The sequence below is a fragment of the Cebus imitator genome, unplaced genomic scaffold (assembly GCF_001604975.1).
Source record: "Cebus imitator isolate Cc_AM_T3 unplaced genomic scaffold, Cebus_imitator-1.0 Scaffold437, whole genome shotgun sequence".
In the NCBI taxonomy this organism is placed as follows: domain Eukaryota; kingdom Metazoa; phylum Chordata; class Mammalia; order Primates; family Cebidae; genus Cebus; species Cebus imitator.
Window position 1 is genome coordinate 1,557,258 of NW_016107752.1, and position 20,154 is coordinate 1,577,411.

General features: G+C 33.1%; 1 protein-coding gene across 3 annotated transcripts in view; it reads right to left on the reverse strand.

Annotated features, from left to right (window-relative positions):
* Window positions 1-20,154, reverse strand: part of LOC108290525 (diacylglycerol kinase beta) — a 535,319-nt gene that overhangs the window by 301,244 nt on the left and 213,921 nt on the right. For all 3 annotated transcript variants that reach the window (XM_017510376.2, XM_037732007.1, XM_037732006.1), the window contains one exon: window positions 15,294-15,358. In XM_017510376.2, coding sequence (XP_017365865.1) covers window positions 15,294-15,358 — 65 coding nt within the window. The remainder of the gene's footprint in view (window positions 1-15,293; window positions 15,359-20,154) is intronic.

Here is a 20,154-nt window from a genome sequence, read left to right on the forward strand (position 1 = left end):
TGATACTACAGGTTGCAGTTAATAAAACAAAAATGGCTCCTTTATTGCAATAGCTATTCAACTGCATCATAATTATTCCACCTAAATCCAGGCCAGCAAAATCTATTGTCCATGTAATTGATCTAGATATTGCTCCAACAATTCCCATTCAGCAGACACAGAATCAAATGCATAATCTTGATCCCACGCAATACTTCTTATTCTACATTTACCTGCTGGTTGGTATTGCCAGTCAGTGTTTTGCCTTCATTCACATACTTTCACTCATCATTTCATTCCCTTTCATGTTCAATTACCAAACTTGGTGTTGGTAACCCCTTTTCTCTTTTACAAATCAATTTCCTTATTCTTATTCAGTCCTTGTTTAAAATCTATAGTTTCCTATTGTGTCCAGGAAAAAGGGCATGTTTCCAACTGGACTACCCAAGTTCTTTGTGATCTTACATATTTATTTGATCATATAAATATGATCTACATATTTATTTGAATCTTCTATTTCCACACATTTATTTATTCATTGATTGCTGTATTTATTTGTATTTTATTTTTACTATCTGTGGTCACCACTACTCATTGATATGTTATATGGCTTCACAGTTACTTGTAAAACTTCTATTCAACTTTAAAAATGATGTAATAGGTTTTTTTTAACAAAACCTTCCTAATCAACACTAACCCTCACTGCAGAAGAAGTATTTTCTCCTTTCTAGTCCTCTATGCATGATACTCCAATTACTGCACTCATTTTACAGTGTTATATATGTGTTTGCATGTATCTTTTCCCAACTAAGCTATAAACTCTAAGTGGTTTGGATAGTGTCAAACCCATCTTCTACCTTGAGCCAAGGAAGTCTTTTCTGGCACATTGTAGACTTGCATCAAATGAGTATTTATCTAGCCAGAATGTTTAGTAACTTGCTAAATATGTAAAATAGGGCAAGTTATACTTCTGAACGTTTTTTCTAATATGTAAAGTAAAAATAACAATTGTAACTATCACCTAGGATTGTGTGTGGACTAAACACAATGATCTAGAAAAATCAGTTAGTAGAGTCTCTGGAACATAGCCCAACCTTTAAGAAATATAAATGATGAGCTTTATTGTAGTATATTGGCACAAGGACAGACAACTATTATGTTTACAACTGTTTATTAGGCTATAGTAATTCAGAATAAAAATAATATTGGGACTAATGATTAATGATATTAGCTTAAGTATTCATGGTAACTAAGCTTTTTTTCCCCTAATAATGAGTAGTAAGATGTATAGATCTAGAAAAAGCAACAGTTTTTTTTTTTTAAACTTTATGTTCTTTTCTTTATGTCATATCATACTTTAAATTACTTTAGATATATTTGAAAATAATTTTGATCATTAGTGAGTACAAAACAGAGTAAAGCATTCAGTTTGAAATGTAAAACAGACAAAATTAATAAAGTGAGTTTGAACATATATGAATTTTATATTCATAAATTTGCAAACTATATGAAACACAGTACATGAAAGTTTCTGGTATTTTAGAAGTTATTGCAAAAAGTCCAAATGACTTTTGTAATTTAAATATGCCCTAAAGATGAAAGCAAAATGAGTAAGACCACATTAATAAGAGTGAGATGAAAAATAAGTAAACAAAAAAATTATAAGAATATTTATAAAGAATAAATGGTGTCTATATATTAAAATCCAAACAACTTATGCCATCATAGTGACTAATAAACTTATCAGTAAATAAGAAGAATGCATAAGCAGCATGAGATCTGCATAGCCATACACGTACATGCAAATATTCTTAAAAAGCAGATAAATATAGAGATGACTCCCTGCACAGCAAATGGTTTTATTGCATCAGATTTCTCCTTGTACTTGTTAGTATTTTTATCACATCATTAAAAAGTTCCAGTAGAAGATGAGGATCAAAGAACTTCAGATTTAAGTGACCTCCTTGAAGCTGAGAAATGAATTGCAAAACCCAAAGTCTTTGAAAAGCCCAACTTATTTTAAAAATATATGAAGATTTTGGCAGAGTGCTTTTTGACTCCTGTTACTCATTTTTCTTTCTTCCTGTGTGCACAAGAACCTCTCAGAGTTTATGTGGGCACATGACCCTTGCCACTCTTCAGCCAGAGATCACATTTTCCTGAGCTCTTGCCTTTAAGGGTAGCTGGGTCACTAAGTCATGATATGAGCAGCAGTGACGTGGGCAACTCCCAGTGGAAAAACTTGGTGAAGATGCTGTGGCCATTGGACATGGGTTAGAAAATACCATTTGAGGGTGATTTCTTCAATTCTCAGACAGAAAAAGGCTCTTCCTCCTGGCAGCATATTGCACTCAATTTTGCATTTACCTCGCTGACAGTCTTTACCACATTTTTTTTGTTGTTGTTTTTGGAAAGAGTTTCATTCTTGTTGCCTAGCTGGAGTGCAATGGTGCTATCTTGGCTCAATGCAACATCCGCCTCTCTGGTTCAAGCAATTCTCCTGCCTCAGCCTCCTGAGTAGCTGGGATTACAGGCACACACCACCATGCTGGGCTAATTTTTGTATTTTTATTAAAGACAGGGTTTCATTACATTGGTCAGGCTTTTCACTACATTTTATTGTGATTACATGTTTGGTTTTGTCTTCCCCATAGGCCCAAAGATTTTTTCAAGAGCGGAGAAGATATTTCATATTAACATTACTCATTCTCCAAGTACTTTCATATTATAGACTTATAATAAATATTTATCAAGCTATACAAAATAATGAAAGGAAAACATAAGAGTCTGCAGGTGAGATCCAGATGAAGAATTTAGACTTTTAAAGAACAATCAAGGAGGCACAATGAGGAAAGCTTGGAAGAGACCCAAAACGTCCTGGGAATAGGTATAGAATGAATCCAAGGAAATGCCAGATGGTGGGACTTGTAGGCAGTAAGTGATAAGAACCTCAGTCATAATTGCCAATATTTGAAGGGTACACAATATTTGCCAGATGCTGTTAAAATGTTCTTCAAAAAGTGTTATTTTTTCTTTGCAACAAACCCCCAAGGTTGATGCCATTAGTATCAATCCACATAACACTTATTAGAAAACTGGGACACAAAGAGAGGAGCAATTGTCCAAAAGTCAAACAGATAGGAAGTGGAAGAGCCACTATTTGAAGCCAGGGAGACCTAGGTAACATATAAATATCTGGGAGAAAGAAGAGGTAAATTGAGGAGAACTAAGCATGACTTCCCAAAAAGATCCCCTACTTATTAGTGTTGTCTTAAGTCTTCATAGTGAAGTATGGCCCATAGGTCACACTTGCTCATATACGATAAAGGGATTCTGAGTCTTACTCCTAGCTGCTGGTGTACATCACAAATATTCAGACTTTCTGTGATGCATCATCCATGGGATTTGCATGAGTTGGAAGTAGACATTTGCATGTGCACACAAGCTGGCCTGAGAACAGAAATGAGCCATCAGCTGGGAGAGGAAATGATCATATTAATCCTAAATATTTCAGTTCCACATCTACTTCCAGGGATCATGAACATAAAAAAGGTTAAATAAAGCAGAAATTGACAGTGATTAGGTGACTATGGAACAGGAATGAGGAAATCAAACTGGTCTTCTCTTGCATTGAAAAATATAAACAAACTCAGATTCAGGAACTATGAATTATCAACAGAGATTTTGACCATACTTTAAAATAGCAACAATAAGGCTGGGTATGGTGGCTCATGCCTGTAATCTCAGCATTTTGGGAGGCCAAGGCTGGTGGATCATGAGGTCAAGAGACTGAGACCATCCTGGCAAACATGGTGAAACTCTGTCTCTACTAAAAATACAAAAATTAGCGGGGCACGGTGGTGCGCACCTGTACTCCCAGCTACTCGGGAGGCTGAGCGATAGATTATATTGCTGCAGCAGGTGAATTGCTTGAATCCAGGAGGCAGAAGTTGCAGTGAGCCAAGACTGTGCCACTGTACTCGACAGAGCAATACTCCATCTCAAAAAAAAAAAAAAGCAACATTAATAAGCATGGTGTTTATATAGAGAAGCTGGATGGATTCAGCTTGATGACTTGTAGTCACTGTCTCTTATTTTGGCCAGTCAAGCTACCAACATTCCTATCTAGAGAGTGATGTGGAGTTGTACTTGTCGAAGCACAGTTCTTGGACTATGTCCATCGGAGTTTCTGGAGATCACTGTCAAAAATGAAAATTTCTGGACTATATCTTGAACCAATTAAATCAAAGCATAAAAGGACAGAAAGTTGTATATACATATGTCATGTTTATATTTCTGTGTTCTTATATGTTATTTATATAACTATTATATATTTATATATAAGCTAATTATCATAAATATATTTATATAATTATTTTGTTTACTACTTTCAAATATTTTATTAAATATTTATATAATTATTAACTATATTATTGATATAAAATTGCTAGAAGTTTTCTAAAAGAGATTTTAAGCGTTAATTCCACAAAAGTATATGAGGTGATGCATGTGTGAAATATGTTGATTTAGCCATCCCACAAGGTACACAAATATCAAAGAATCCTGTTGTATATCATAAATCCAACTGATAGTTTTAATAAAAAATAAAATACATAAAATATAAAATATAGACAAATGTATACATATAGTATACATATATATACTTATACAAAACAAAAGATGTATGTTTAATTCTATATGATGTAATTATTATGCTGACTGAAGTTTGTGAACTATGGCTTTACATATCCCAATGTGAAAACAGTCTGCAGAAAATACAAACTTCAAAATGCTGCACAGATGAGAATGTTACTTTTCAAAGAGCAAGCAAAAGTGGTTTGTGAGTGAACCATTTTTAAAAAATAAATCAGACATTCAAGCTTAATATTTTAGAATTAAGTTTGTTCAGTCAGAAAACAATGTTGAAAATTTTCACATAATTACATGTATTCCAAAAGGAAAGTATGTGTAACTAATGCTTACATGGAGGGAGAAGCAAAGCAGAGAGTCTAATTAGTTCCAATTAGCCATGCCAGGGGATTACTTTCTAGGTAAGATTACCTTATAATGAGGTGATTAACCTCTTTGGAAAAAGTTCAAGCCAGGCTTACCTTCTACTTAATAAGTCCTGTAAAGAAGTGTTACAAGCAGGGTCCTCAAAATTGTTCCCTAGGACAATTTCCACCAAGAATCAACTGATTCTATTCCAGAAGAACCAAAAAGCATTTTTATTATACTATTGATAACAGTGAATCCTAACACATCTAGATATTAGAAATTAAGTATTTAAATTTCATATCAAATTAACTAAATTATATGGCACTAACTTTATTTATACTAAGAAAATAGCAATTGAACTCTAGTCAATTCCAAATGCAGACCTAAATCTATGAACATCATAGACTTATGATGGCAATCTATGAACATCAAATTGGAAGAAAATTCTATCATTGTTATTCGTTATGGTCACAGGCTTATTTCAAAAAGTAGACTGTCCATTGTCTAATTAGTTTGAGCATCCCTTCTGTCTCCAGAACACAATTGGATTTTGTTGCAGTTAAAGAGACTGATGCTAACCTAGGTGACAGGCACAAACACAAGGGAACAGAAGCTTCAGTGTTTCCACCATAAAACACTAGATAAATTGAGGACAGGGCTTTTGGAAATAATAGATTTAACTGTTGTCCAAGCTTATCTGCAGTTTCTTCTCTTTAAATTGATAGTTTATTTATTATGGACTAATTAAAATTTTATTAAATAACATCTATCTAAAACATCTGTTTTATATATATTGCTGTCAGCTTATAAGGAACAAAAATAATTTACTTTGTGTTTTAATTTAACATGTTTTTCCCAAAAGTCTGCATGTAGGCATAGAAGCTGTAGCAATGAGTAGAATTTTTTTTTTCCCAAAAGTGATTTTTTTACTGTTTACTACTCTTCCCTATAAGAAAATACTTAACCTTGGATTACACTTGTGATCTTGTGGACATCTCTGAATTAATTTCTGTTACTTTACAAATCTTGTTTCTCTATTTGTTATCCTGGAAGTATTTGTATGTGTGTGTATATAAAATTTTTGCATAGGCCACATACAAATTCATGTAAAGTAATAATACAAACCCCAGGAATGGAAAGGCAAAATCGAGGGGAAAATATTTAAAATATGTGCATGGAAATGATAATAATAAAATGTAAGTGTCTTGCAAACAGAAACTAGAAATAAATATTTCTGTTTTATTTAAATTAGAGAATATATAATCAACCCTTACTTCAGCATATATGTTAGAGCTCAACAGTCACCTTAATTTTTAAGCCCCAGGAAATATTCTTCCCTCTGTACAGTTACAAAGTGGAATTTTTCTCCAGTTTATATTCTTCTGCAGTACTTATCACTATCTAAGATCTCTCTGTAACCACAAGTTCCATTTCCTCATTTGCCTTAGATTCTAATAATCTAGCATTTAGCTGAATGTCCATCACATAAACAGGGCTCCTTAGTAAATGTGTGCAGGAAAAATAACCAAATCAATAGCAGATAAACAGTATTCTATCCAAGCCTCAGAAACTTTATTAATGTTTTTGCTTTATTTGCCACTCCACTGCAGTGGCAACAGTGGAAAATGAACTGGAGAATAAAAAATTTGGTGTAATAGAAGAAGAGAAGTGAGAAGCAAAAATGGAAGGGAGAAAAAGTTACTAACTCTCTTCTTTATTCATCCTCTAGTCCTCACTTACTCTACTCCAAAGAGCCATCTTACAAATATACTTTTGAACAGCCTGGATACAAGTTAAGTGTTCTGGTTTTATTAATGGTACCAGGAAATGACACAGGAAGCTTCAGGTGAATTGAAGACCCTTGTGTAAGAACACACACAGTGCTGACTCATTTAACCATTCTCATTTCTACCTGCTCAGATCCAACAAAATATGTAAACCAGTCTTGACATACAAATAAAAATATATGAATCGAGGAGCATAGTAAACTATTTAAAAAGATTTACATTAGAAATACACACATAGAAGAGCACACGTAATTATAAGAAATTTATATAAATATGGTAAAATGAAAGCTCTTAGTAAATATATATGTATACAAATATATATAAATATATGCATCACAAATACATATATGTATACACATATATCAATCTATACATTTACCTATTTATCTATACACTATATGGTTTATAGGCAAACAATAATCCAGTCATGTGGAAAAACTGGCCTCGTCATAATGCTTACACACACAGATTTCAAAGATTTCATTTAAATAATATAGCAAACTATTCTCAGTTAGAATGAAAAATGAATATGTTTCTTCTTTAAAAACACATCAGCTAGTTCTAGTACATAGAAGCTGAAGACATAAAAGTGCTTTAGGACATGAAACTCTCATGAAGATATAATTCTGTTCAAAAGGTCCTTAAACACCACCACTATTTCTAATAAAATTGATTTTATTCAAAACACTAAAAATGACAAATATTTAACTTATAATATCAGTAGTACCATTCACCTAGTTGGCTTATAAAAGATGGTAACATACACACAAGGTAGAAGTGTGCCTTAAAACATAATAATTTACATTGTTAAATAGAAAAAAGTTCACTATACAATAATGAAGTTGTCTTAAATCAGGCAAAAGTGAGGCCAAATACCTGAGTGATGACGTTGTGATAGACTTCATTCTTTCTTTACTTTCACTGTTTTTAATAGATTGTGAACATCAGTAATTTAAAAATCAATCCTACTCCTGAAATAAGTGTAATTTCTAAAATTTTAAAGTGAGAGAAAATGTGAATTCCTACAAATGTGATTCCACAAAGGCACATGTTAAAAGCCTTCAGAGGAAAATAAATACAAATATCTTCTATACTCTATTTTCTATGTCACGCCTGACTCAAAAATATATGTAAGATACACATATAAAAGAAAATGTCATGAAATTCACTGGATGCCAATTTTCAATTGGCTTTTATTAAATGTACATTAAAAATTCCTACAGAAAATGAAGAAAATTATAAATATGAATACATTCTCAGAATATATCATCATGATGTAAGACAGAATTTGAATTGCTTTGGAACTTCAAAAATTATTCTGTTGAATTCACAGAAACAATTTATCAATGGTACTTTACATGGTAAGTAAAAATATTTGGCTCTGATATAACATTTTTCTGTCACTACTGAACTATTTTATTTTAAACTTATTATATTCTAGAACTTTAGTTGTATTTTTTATGTCTAGATAACAAATGAGAATTTTGTGTTCTATTACTCTAGTCTGCGGGCTTTTCTTTGTCTCTATAGCAAAATAGAAAGTTAAAAAATACACAGGTTTGATTTTTCTATTCTTAGAAACGATAATTTTCCATATATAATGAAGTTTATAGCTATATATACATACATATGCATACATATATGTATAAGGAGAGTGATATTTTATATTTAGTCTTCAGTTCAATACTATCACCAAGTTAATAATAATAGGTTGATAATGGCACACTGCTGACCTATAAAGCTGATAATAAGAAGCACAAACTAATCTATAAGTAATCTTGTATTATTTATTTGCAAGACACAATGCTCTGGGATTTATGCTGAAGAATTTTTCTTTATTTTGTACTGCTGGTTCTTTGAGGTTAGGTACATAAAAGGTGAGAAAACTAAAAGGTATTAATACCTGAAAAAACTTATGTAGAATCGAGACTCACTCTACACATCAGAATTCAATCTTTATTGTGTTTTGCGCACTATAAAAGCATAAACTACAAAAGTAGTAAGATATATAGAAAAATATATAGAAGATAAATATGCCATGAAATAATAAATAAATTAAAGGATAAATATCTATTGAGTGCACAGTATGCTCCACAAAATGTGTAGTTACTAAAGCCCAAGAGAGAAAAAACAGAAAGTAGTACTTTATTTCCAAAATTTAGAGACCAGTTACTTTTAAATAAGCAGAGTAAACTTAAACAGTATTATTGTGATCACTGACCATGAGTACTTACTAGCTGATTTCTTTTAGTTTATTCTAGTAAAATGGTTTAAGATGTTATACATTAAGAATTTGAAATTAATTCATTGAAATCATGCTATGACTACAATTTTAAGAAATCTTTCTAAGACTGCCTGATATGGTTTGGCTGTGTCCCCACCACATCTCATCTTGAATTTCCACATGTTATGGAAGGGACCCAGTGGGAAGTAATTGAATCATGGAGGTAGATCTTTCCCATGCTGTTCTCACAATAATGAATAAGTCTCATGAGATCTGTTGGTTCTATAAGGGGGAGTTTCCCTGCACAAGCTCTCTCTCTCTTTTTCTGCCACCATCCATGTAAGATGTGACTTGCTCCTCCTTGCCTTCCTCTGTGATTGTGGGGCCTTCTCATCCATGCAGAACTGTAATTCCAAGAAAACTATTTTTGCAAATTGCCCAGTCTCTGGTGTGTCTATCAGCAGCATGAAAATGGACAAATACAGTAAATTGGTACCAGTAGAACTTCTGAAAAGATACCCAAAAATGTGAGAAAAACTTTGTAAATGGGTAACAGGCAGAGGTTGGAATAGTTTGCATGACTCAGAAGAAGACAGGAAAATGTGGGAGTTTGGAGCTCTCTAAATACTTGTTGAATGGCTTTGACCAAAAAGCTGATAATGATATGATCAACGAAATCAAAGCTGAGGTGGTCTCAGAAGCAGATGAGGAACTGGTTAGGAACTGATGCAAAGTGACTTGCTATGTTTTAGTAAAGACACTGGTAGCATTTTGCCCCTGCCCTAGAGACTTGCAGAACTTTGAACTTGAGAGAGATGATTTAGGGTATCTGATGGAAGAAATTTCTAAGCAGCAAAGCGTTCAAGATGTGACATGGGTGCTGTCAAAGGCATTCAGTTTTGTCTGGGAAGTAGAGCTTAAAAGTTTGGAAAATCTGCAGCCTGACAATGGGATAGAAAAGAAAATTCCATTTTCTGATGAGAAATTCAAGCAGGCTGCAGAAATTTACGTAAGTAATGAGCAGTCAAATATTAATCCCCAAGATGATGGTGAAAATGTCTCCAGGCCATGTCAGAGACCTTTGCAGCAGGCCCTCCCATCAGAGGGCCAGAGGCCTAAGAGGAAAAAATGGTTTTGTGGACTTGGCACAAGGTCCTTGTGCTGTGTGCAGCCTACTGTGACCTAGCTGCTCCAGTGTGGTTGAAAGGGGCCAACATAGAGCTCAGGCCATGACTTCAGATGGCACAAGCCTCAATCCTTGGCAGCTCCCACATGGTTTTGAGCCTGAGAGTGCACAGAAGTCAAGAATTACAGTTTGGGAACCTCTGCCTAGATTTCAAAGGATGTATGGAAATGCCTGGATGCCCAGGCAGAAGTTTGCTGCAGGGGCAGGACTCTCATAGACAGGCTGTGTTAGGGCAATGAGTAAGGGAAATATGGGGTCAGAGCACCCACACAGTGTCCCTACTGGGGCACTGCCTAGTGGAGCTGTGGGAAGAGGGCCATCTTCCTCCAGACCCCAGGATGGTAGATCCACCAACAGCTTGCACCATGCATCTGGAAAAGCTGCAGACACTGAATGCCTGCCTATGAAAGCAGCCAGGAGGGAGGCTATACACTGCAAAACCATAGTGATGGAGCTGATCAAGGTCATGGAACCCTACCTCTTACATCAGTGTAACATAGATGTGAGACATTAAGTCAAAAGGAGATCCTTTTGAGGCTTTAAGATTTGACTGCCCCACTGGATTTTGCCTTGCATGGGGCCTGTAGCTCCTTTTATTTTAGCCAATGCCTCCCATTTGGAATAGCTGTATTTACCCAATGTCTGTACTCCCATTGTATCTAGGAAGCAACTAATTTGCTTTTGATTTTATAGACTCACAGGCAAAAGGTACTTGTCTTGTCTCAGATGAGACTTTGGACTGTGCACTTTTGAGTTAATGCTGAACTGAATTAAGACTTTGGGGGAATGTAGGGTAGGCATGATTGGTTTTGATATACAAGTACATGAGATTTGGGAGGGGCCATGGGCAGAATGATATGGTTTGGTCATGTCTCCACCCAAATGTCATCTTGGATTCCCATGTGTTGTGGGAGGCACCTGGGGAGTAGTAATTGAATCATGGGGGCAGGTCTTTCCCCTGATGTTCTCATGATTGTGAGTAAGTCCCATGAGATCTGTTGGTTCTATAAGAGGGAGTTTCCCTGCACCAGCTCTCTCTCTCTTTGCCTGCCCCCACCCACATAAGATGTGACTTGGTCCTCCTTGCCTTCCTCCATGATTGTGGGGCCATCTCAGCCATGTGGAACTGTAAATCCAATAAAACTTTCTTTTGTAAATTACCCAGTCTCAGGTATGTCTTTATTAGCAGTGTGAAAACAGACTAATATACCACCAATACTTTTCCTATAATGGGTTCCATTTTGCATATCACTTGCAAGTTCTTTTCAAAGTCACATAGTTTAACACATGGAATTCCACACTGCTTTCCGTGTTTTTCTAAAATCATTAAATACCTTTATAAATGCCATTTTAAATGCTTCTTATTTTGGTGTGGTAATAAATATCATTTATTTTTCAAAAAAAGAAGTATTTAAAGTCATTTATCTAGTACCATGAGAAGTATTAAGTATGTGAATTATGAATGTAAATATGTTTATGAATACTAATTGTCAATTTATATAAATATTTTAAAACTAATATTATGCAATAAATAGTTTAGATTCTAGTAGCATACTTTAAAGATTTTTTTTCTTGAGTCTAAAGGACTGGAAGATATCATTCAAATTCAGTTTGATGGAAGAATATCTTAAAGTTTAGAAAGTTAAACAGCATGCTTTCTTTTAACAGTTAACTTAGCTTTATATAGAAATTTGAAAGGAATATGTTATAAACCTTTCAACTAGCACTCTCTTAAGCACCGGAAAAAATCATTACCTTTCTCATTTCTTTCCATTTCTGTCGTAAGAAGCATAGAGAACAGAGCTATATATTTTGGTAATTAATTTCCTTAAGATAATGTTAGAAACATCATGTTCTTTAAAATATAAATGAATTTCAAGGTGAGCATGCTGGAGGATTATATTAATGGCATGTGATTTATTGTGACAAGAGATCTGATCTGAAATAGCATTATTAGCAGTACTTAAAAAATCCATTTGTAAATTCCTGAAAATATGAAAGTGTGCTATGTCTGAGCCCGTCTCAATGTTGAAATCTGAAATATCAGCCATTGTAAGTAGAAAACTGCTTGTGTACAATATGTCTTCCTCATAGAAATTCACCAGAAGACGTTCATATCCTGAATATATTGCACTATGGTTTAGGGAATTACCTAAATGCTTGGAATTATTAATATAGACTTAATATGCAAATGTATAGATTGAAACATACGTGTCTAATTGACTTGGTAATATATGGAATTCTGTGGCTGACCATTATCTTAAAAAATATTTGGCCAGTAATACATTGAACATCTACTACATACCCAACACTTGACCTCACAATAGAAACGTGTGACTTTCTGTCATTTTAGAGGGCATTTTCTATGTTATCTCCAGCAAAAGAGTCCGTATAAGCTATTTATAAGCAAGATTTACCCATGATTGAAATTTACAAAGACGTTTTAATAAGGTTAGGTTTACATTTTAAAAAAAAACATTGCCGTTTACAAACATATTGTTGTAAATGGCATCTAATCACATATTGAGCAGTGAGGAATTCATAAATTAGTAGAGCTATTGATAATAAAAAAATTACATAGATATGTGAATAATAGAAGTCTTTATTATTAAGCAGTCTTAAAATTATTCTGCAGAAAGAAATTCATTAGCCTCTGACACTTGAGAGAGGATAATAAATATTGGCATTCTTACATATAGGTTGTCAAATTTGATTAGCAAATAAATGTATTGATGTACCTCTCTATACACTTAATTGTCCCTGTCACCCTCTCCCTCACCACAATTTTCTCCTTTTTCTGTTGCTATGGATCTCTTTTTCTCTGTCTTTCCCTCTCTCTTCGGTAAGTATAGGACAGTAATGCCTTATAAACTGCAAACATTTTATTCTTTGTATATTTCTTAAAGCCTTTAATGAACTTTTTAATTTTAAACTCTCGAAGAGGTACACTCCATGAGGTGTTATCCAAACACAGCTTTTGTTTTTTCTTGAAACCTATTTTAATATATGAATATAAACTTCATGAATATAACATAAATAATATATACGAATATAAATATCAATGCTTCATAGAATAACATATGGGAAAGCATAGGCTACTCTATCTTAGAATATGTTTTGTGCACATTAATAAGTATATTCATTTCCAGGATATTCCAGGTATATAATCAAGTGCTGAAATATATACAGTGCATATGATACCACTGTTATGTCAGTTTATTTTTATATGTGTTTCATGAACTGAAACCAAATCTTGTAAAATAAAAATGTCTATTCTAGGTACAAGGAAAACTTATAGGTGCAAAATTTTAATTAGATTACTTGGATTTAATTTTGAAATGCACCTGTAGCAACGTTCAAACAGTACAATAAAGAAAAATTCAGTTGTCACCACAGCCACTTTGTTCCCCTCTCCAGAAGCAACAAGAGTTATAAAGTGTGTGTGAATTATTCTGAAAATATATGTACACATATATATCCATATACGCATTTATTTCATTTTCTTTATAATGAAAGGTATCATTTTTTTCTGAACTATGAGGAAAAACGTGAATCATAAGGTCATGATTTATTTGTAGTGTAAAAAACAAATCAAGGCAATACCAAACAAGGTACCAGATTGCGTTTTGATTGCATTTTGAGTTACTAAAACATCTTTTTTTTTTTTTTTTTTTTTTTTTTTTTTTTTTTTTTTTTTTTTTTTTTTTTTTTTTTTTTTGAGACGGAGTCTTGCCTTGTCATCCAGGCTGGAGTACAATGGCAACATCTTGGCTCACTGCAACCTCCACCTCCCGGGTTCAAACAATTCTCCTTCCTCAGCTTTCCAAATAGCTGGAATTACAGGTGCCCACCACCACACCCTCCTAATTTTTGTATTTTTAGTAGAGACAAGGTTTCTCCACGTTGATTAGACTGGTCTTGAACACCTGACCTCTTAATCTGCCCACTTTGGTCTCCCAACGTGCTGGGATTACAGGCCTGAGCCACCACACCCAGCCTACTGAAAACATCTTAATAGGGAAATTTAATAGCAAATTAAATACGACCTCACTAATCATGAAATTACTTGCTGTGATGATTTATGTATAAAGTAGCATACTCAGATCTATCATTTAGAAAACTAAAAAACATTCTGAAAGAGTTTTAACAGAATTTATCATGAACCTACATGCGAGAAAATTATATAAATGTACTCCTGCGTGACAAAATTGAAACAAATCTAAGAATGTCCAGGGGAAATTATCTAATAAATAGTCTGTAACATTTATGGCAAGACGTCGGCCAAATGCAAAGACAACAAAGCCCCTGGCTTTGAATATTAATAGACAAGGTCACTTAAATATCTATACAGAAATGTTAGTTATGATTTTGTAACTTTGCAAGCTGAATACAGTGGAAATGAGTAAAACTGATGCAAAAGGTAATTCACTTCTGCCCTACTTTTTTAGGAGAGTGAGGTAAAGAGAGCTGTATTTCCTTCTAGTAATGGGGAAGATACAGAACCAAGGCTTTCCTTATTTCCCTGAGTAACTGTGAAGGTCAATGTCTACATTTTTGAAGGAAAAAAAATGCTTGCCTATTGCTCTTATGAGGAAAGTTAATTTTGTTAGTCAAGGCTTTCCTCCTTGAAGAAATGTCTCTAAGAAATATTACACTCACATTGCTATTACTATAGTTTCTATTGCTTTTAGTTGAGGCCAATTTAAGGCTGATAGTTCAAAGATATATAATCCTTATGTAATACACACTTAGCATTATCAAATCAGGACCCTTTGTTTTTTCTTGGGATTAATGTTGATTGCTGTTCATATAAGTCATGAAAACTTCCAGTGTCTCTTAAAACTATAAATTCCATCTTTTACTTGAAATTTTTCTTATATAGCACATGAGAATGAAACAGATGACCCACTGCATTTCCCATTATAGATGCATCACAACCCAGGAAAACTTTAATTCATTTAACCTGTCATCTTAATATTTACACACATACACATACACACACATGAGCACACAAAGCCTCATTAAGACACTATATTATAAAATGTTCTATACCATCTAGTGATCTTTTTATGGCAAAATTCAGCAACAGTATCTATAATTTCATCTCCTGTTACCTTACCTACTGTTGAATTTCTCTGGGTGTTTTTCTCTCATGATGTGGAATCTGTGTGCAATGGAGGCATCCTAAGAGGAGAAAAAAGAAAACAAAAACAGGACAGTTAATGATCCTATTATCTTATGGTAATATAGACTAAAATTTAAAAATTACATTTTAAAATGAACTTTACATTATTGCCAAGATGATTATGGGAAATTAGGCAAAAATGTATGATCCACATAAATTCTTACAAAAGTGATTTATATAATAATTTCACAGTTGGTTATGTGTTACACTTACATCTAAGACGGTTATTACTATTTAATTTATATATATCCTATAATGACTGGCTTTGGCCTCATGTTCAATGTATGTTAAAGATAGCACATATGAACGTAAATGTCAAATAGTAATTGAAAATATTGTTAAACGAGAGTTAGAAGGAGAAATGATCATTACAGAAGCTTCTAATTATTCGAGGTTAATTATGGTTAAAAAGATAGTGTGAGGATGCATGTCTAGTAAAGATAAGTGTAATACTTCAGATTCTGCTTAGGGTGTCTTGTTGTATAATTAATAAATGTTTGTACCACAAGCAACTTTCTGGCATATCTCGTGGTAATAGAAAAAAACAGCAAAGAGAAACATTTAGTTTGGGGAAATTGGTGACACATATAATTTGTCTTTGAGACCCTAAGTGCATCAGTTCTGATCCTAATGGATGTTTCTTACTATTAGCAAATACAGAATTTTTCCGTGAGACAGAAATCATACTCAATGCGTGAGACTGGCGAAATACTGTTATCCAAGCTTTTCAAGCACAGACTGTTCCAACTGACTCTAAACAATTATCTCTGTTATTCCAAGTGTGGAGATATTTTCCCACTCTTCAACCACACATGATTAATCACTCAAATGAGAAACTAATATATTTACCAGTCATCTCAATAGAAAAGGGCTATTGTTGACATTCACTGTTAATTTTGTTTCATAGTGGAGATAAAAGAAAAAGAAAACCAAATGCAAGAAAATAAAGAAGTTGTGTATTTCAGAGAATCTTGAAAACACTAATCAAGGATTAAAAGTCTAATGAATGGAATGAAAGGCTAATGTGCTTACTCATGCATAACAAAGCATGAGGCACAAAAAGAGAGGGACCAATGCCCACTGCAGATGGCAGAGAGTTGCAGGATAGAGCTAACTGTAATTTTTCTTCTGTGTAAACATTTGACACCATAAAATATGTCAAGTAGTTGAATTAAACCATGACTGAAAATCACCCAGACATATACATAAAGATGTATAGAAGCAATGCTTATAATAAAGGTTACAAAAATTCCCCTCTATGGTTTAATATTTAAGGTGTTATTTTGCTATGTAAATATGGCCAACTTCTTGGTTTGCCAGGAAGTACAAATATCAAGATGGTTCACTTTTATTGTTCCCAGGAAAACTCTCAAATCTAGTCACAAAGTTGCTTTTTATAAATTTAATTCTATTAAGTCATAAATATGTTATACTTTAGAATGTGAAGTTGTCTTATTGTGGTATGAGATTACAGAAAAAACATCTGAACTGGGCTATTTATATGTGGCATAATCATCCATTAATTTTAAAAAGCATTTATTTTTACTTTATCCCTAATCTGGTACAAAATCAATTTGGAATACCTTCCAATTAAATGCATACATTTAGCAGACTAGTTAAACAAAAGCAAAGGAATACGAATGAAACACTAAAAATGAATGATCAATACTGCTTCCCATAGGGAGAATATCATTGAATTTACTTCTGCTTGAATTATTTGTTTCTGCTAAGTTGGGTAGACTGCGACTTTTAAAAATAGATTGTGTACTACAATTTTCTTGACAAGTGTATATTTTTGTAATAACAAATCTCTCCCTTTTGAAAGCAACATAAACAGTACAGAGAAAGGGAGAAAGGAGAAAAGAGAGGAGGGAGAAGAAGAGAAGGGAAAGATATCAAAAGACTATTTAAGTAGACTAGACTATAATTGAGTAAACTCCTAGAAACAGAGGACTGCACAAAGATAAAACTAATATTAGCTTATCTATCTTCAAGATACTTGGGCAATGCATCATTTAGTTAAAAGGAGGAAAAATAAAAATTAGTGTCAAACACTAGCAGGTTTTTCCTTGTGTTGAATAGGTTCCACCATCAAAAGAGAGCTGGCATTGCTGACTACAGAATTGATAAGGAACAATGACAGCAGGTGTTCATTTGGATGAGAATCCAGACCCAATTCACATGGGACCCCGTCCCTTTGGCATAACCCCAAGGGGCTTGAGAGAGTACTGCCAAAATCTGCAACATTATCCAGCAGTCATTTTTCAAGGGACACTAAAGGTTCTCTAAAGACAGACCAAATAAGAAACAGCTAAACTGGCATTTTAAAATAAATTTTACCATTTCTATCAAGACACATTATAGTTTTTAGGCAACAGAAGTAAATCAGCATTACTTCCGCTCCCTAGAATGCGGAAACTCTGACTTCAAACTTTCCACTTCCATGCTTTGTGTCTTTAAACAAATTATTTATTTATTGAGAATCACAGCTTCCTAATCTTTAAAAGAGGATACTGATATCCCTTCAAAGTACCTTGGTGGAGATTTAATGAGATCATTCTGTATAGCAATTGGAACAATATTTTGTATAGTGCGGATTTTCATACATCTTATATGCAAAACAGAATTTTCTTAAAGTTAAAAGGGAATGCTAAACATGGTTAAATGGCATATTTTTGAAAAATGTTTTTACAGACTGAAGTTGCTTTTTATTATTTTCTTAACCTATATAGGTTAAGCTATATAGCTATATAGCTTTATTTTTAATTAATTAAAAAATCGTATCTAAGAAGTAAAAATAAATCAATTTTATTAAAGTAAAACAAATTTAAACCTATGTGTTATTCAAACATCCAAAAAGTAACTAGCAACTTTTCTTGCTACATTTACATATACTGTATATCAGTATATACAAATACGTGTGTATCAAAGAATCAACTTATTAGCCATATCTGTCTCCAATACGTGATCACTAGTATTTTTCTGAAATGTGTTTTTCATCAGTATTATTTTTTATTCTATTTAAAGACTCTTTCTCTCACAAACAGCTTCTAAAACTTGTCAAATAAATTGTTCTTGTTTTTGATGATATGACCATTGTACCACATACCTTCTCAATTTTATTCCATTTCAGAACAGAACATAAATTTAGCCAATTAGAAATGAGTGTCATCAAAAGAGTTATTCCAAAATCTAATTGTAGAATTTAAAATGATCTTGCATACTACATGGGTTTTATTGTTGAAATAATTTAATTCTTTCTTGTTTTTGGAGGGATAAATTCCAATCTCTCCCTGTGTGCATACTTTTCGTTATCTCAAAAATTATAATTTGCTAAAAAGTTTCAAAAGCTGAAGTTTTTGGTGCTCTATTTGTTATTTTATTAAAACTTTCCAGTAATATTTTTGAAGTGTTATTACAAGAAAATTGCCACTTTTAAGTGAGCATTTCAATGAATTTTGTCAAAGGTATACAATAACTACAGTCTTTTCCTATGCTTTCATCTATTCATATATCTTCTGGTATGGACTACCTACTGAAGTCTGTGCCCATTCATCTCTGTATATTAAATTGACCGGGTTCAAGATCCAGCTCTAAATTTTAGTAAATATTTTGTCTTGAAAAGTTTGCTTAGATTTTCACTATTGCCATTTTCCTATCTTAAGAATAATTTTAATCATGTTTGTCTTTCTTTGAAGATATGATATTCTAATACCTAGAAGATAGCTATAACTGTGCCTGGCATACAGAAAGCAGGAAAATAAATGTAAATTGTTGCTATTACTGAAATACATTCATGATTTTGAGGTTCATAACTTTCTTTGTTTGGTTTACTGAGATGGTTAACTAAATAAATTCCATAATCTTGAAGTACCTGAGGAAAGTTATGCTTGGTATTCAGAATTTTGTGGGTTATGCATGCATATATGATAAATTATCTAACAAACTCAAAAGGCCCAATATATACTTAAACTTCACATAAATATTTCTACACTAGGACATATGAATATTGACTCAAGGAAACATAAATTAGCAATGTGAGATAGAGCTAATTATAATTACAGTTACATTAAAAACACTTCACCAATCAACTACTGAAATTTGGGTTTTCAAAGCTTTGTTATATTGAGCTTTTACATAAGAGATTATGTTTCTGTATTTCCCATCTGGAATAAAACAATGTTTTCTCTCCTGACAATCTTTACCTGAATGTACTATTGATATAAGGCACGATGTTTACCTGTTAATATTTTTAAAGAAAATTACAATAATGCCACAAGTGGGATTATTTCACAGGCAGATTGTATCAGATACTGATATCTGTAGCGCTGGGATGATAAATAGAGCCAGAAGGTTTTCTTCTTTACGCTGCAGAATAGTTAATAATGCATGGGAATTATTTGTTCTTTAATCATCTGTGAAATGTTGGCCTGGCATTTTTTTGGAGAAATTCACAGTTTGGTTTTCTTAATTTCTCCTAGTTTTTCTATCTCTTCATAAATTAATTATAATTTGTTTATTACATCATCTGTAGTGGGCTCAATGATGCCCCCTAAAAAGATATCAGGTCCTAATAGCTGGAACCTGGTAACTTTTTTTTTTTTTTTTTTTACAGAAGTGACCAAGTCCATGATTGATATTGATTGGAACCAGTGACTCCTCTCTACATTGCACTTTCTTTTTGCAAGAATAGGAAAGTGTACAACTGTCATACTTACGCATTTTTTTGTCACTGTATTTTGAAAGCACATAACTTGTGTTTTATTTTCACGGTTCCACAAAGGGAGAGGTTTAT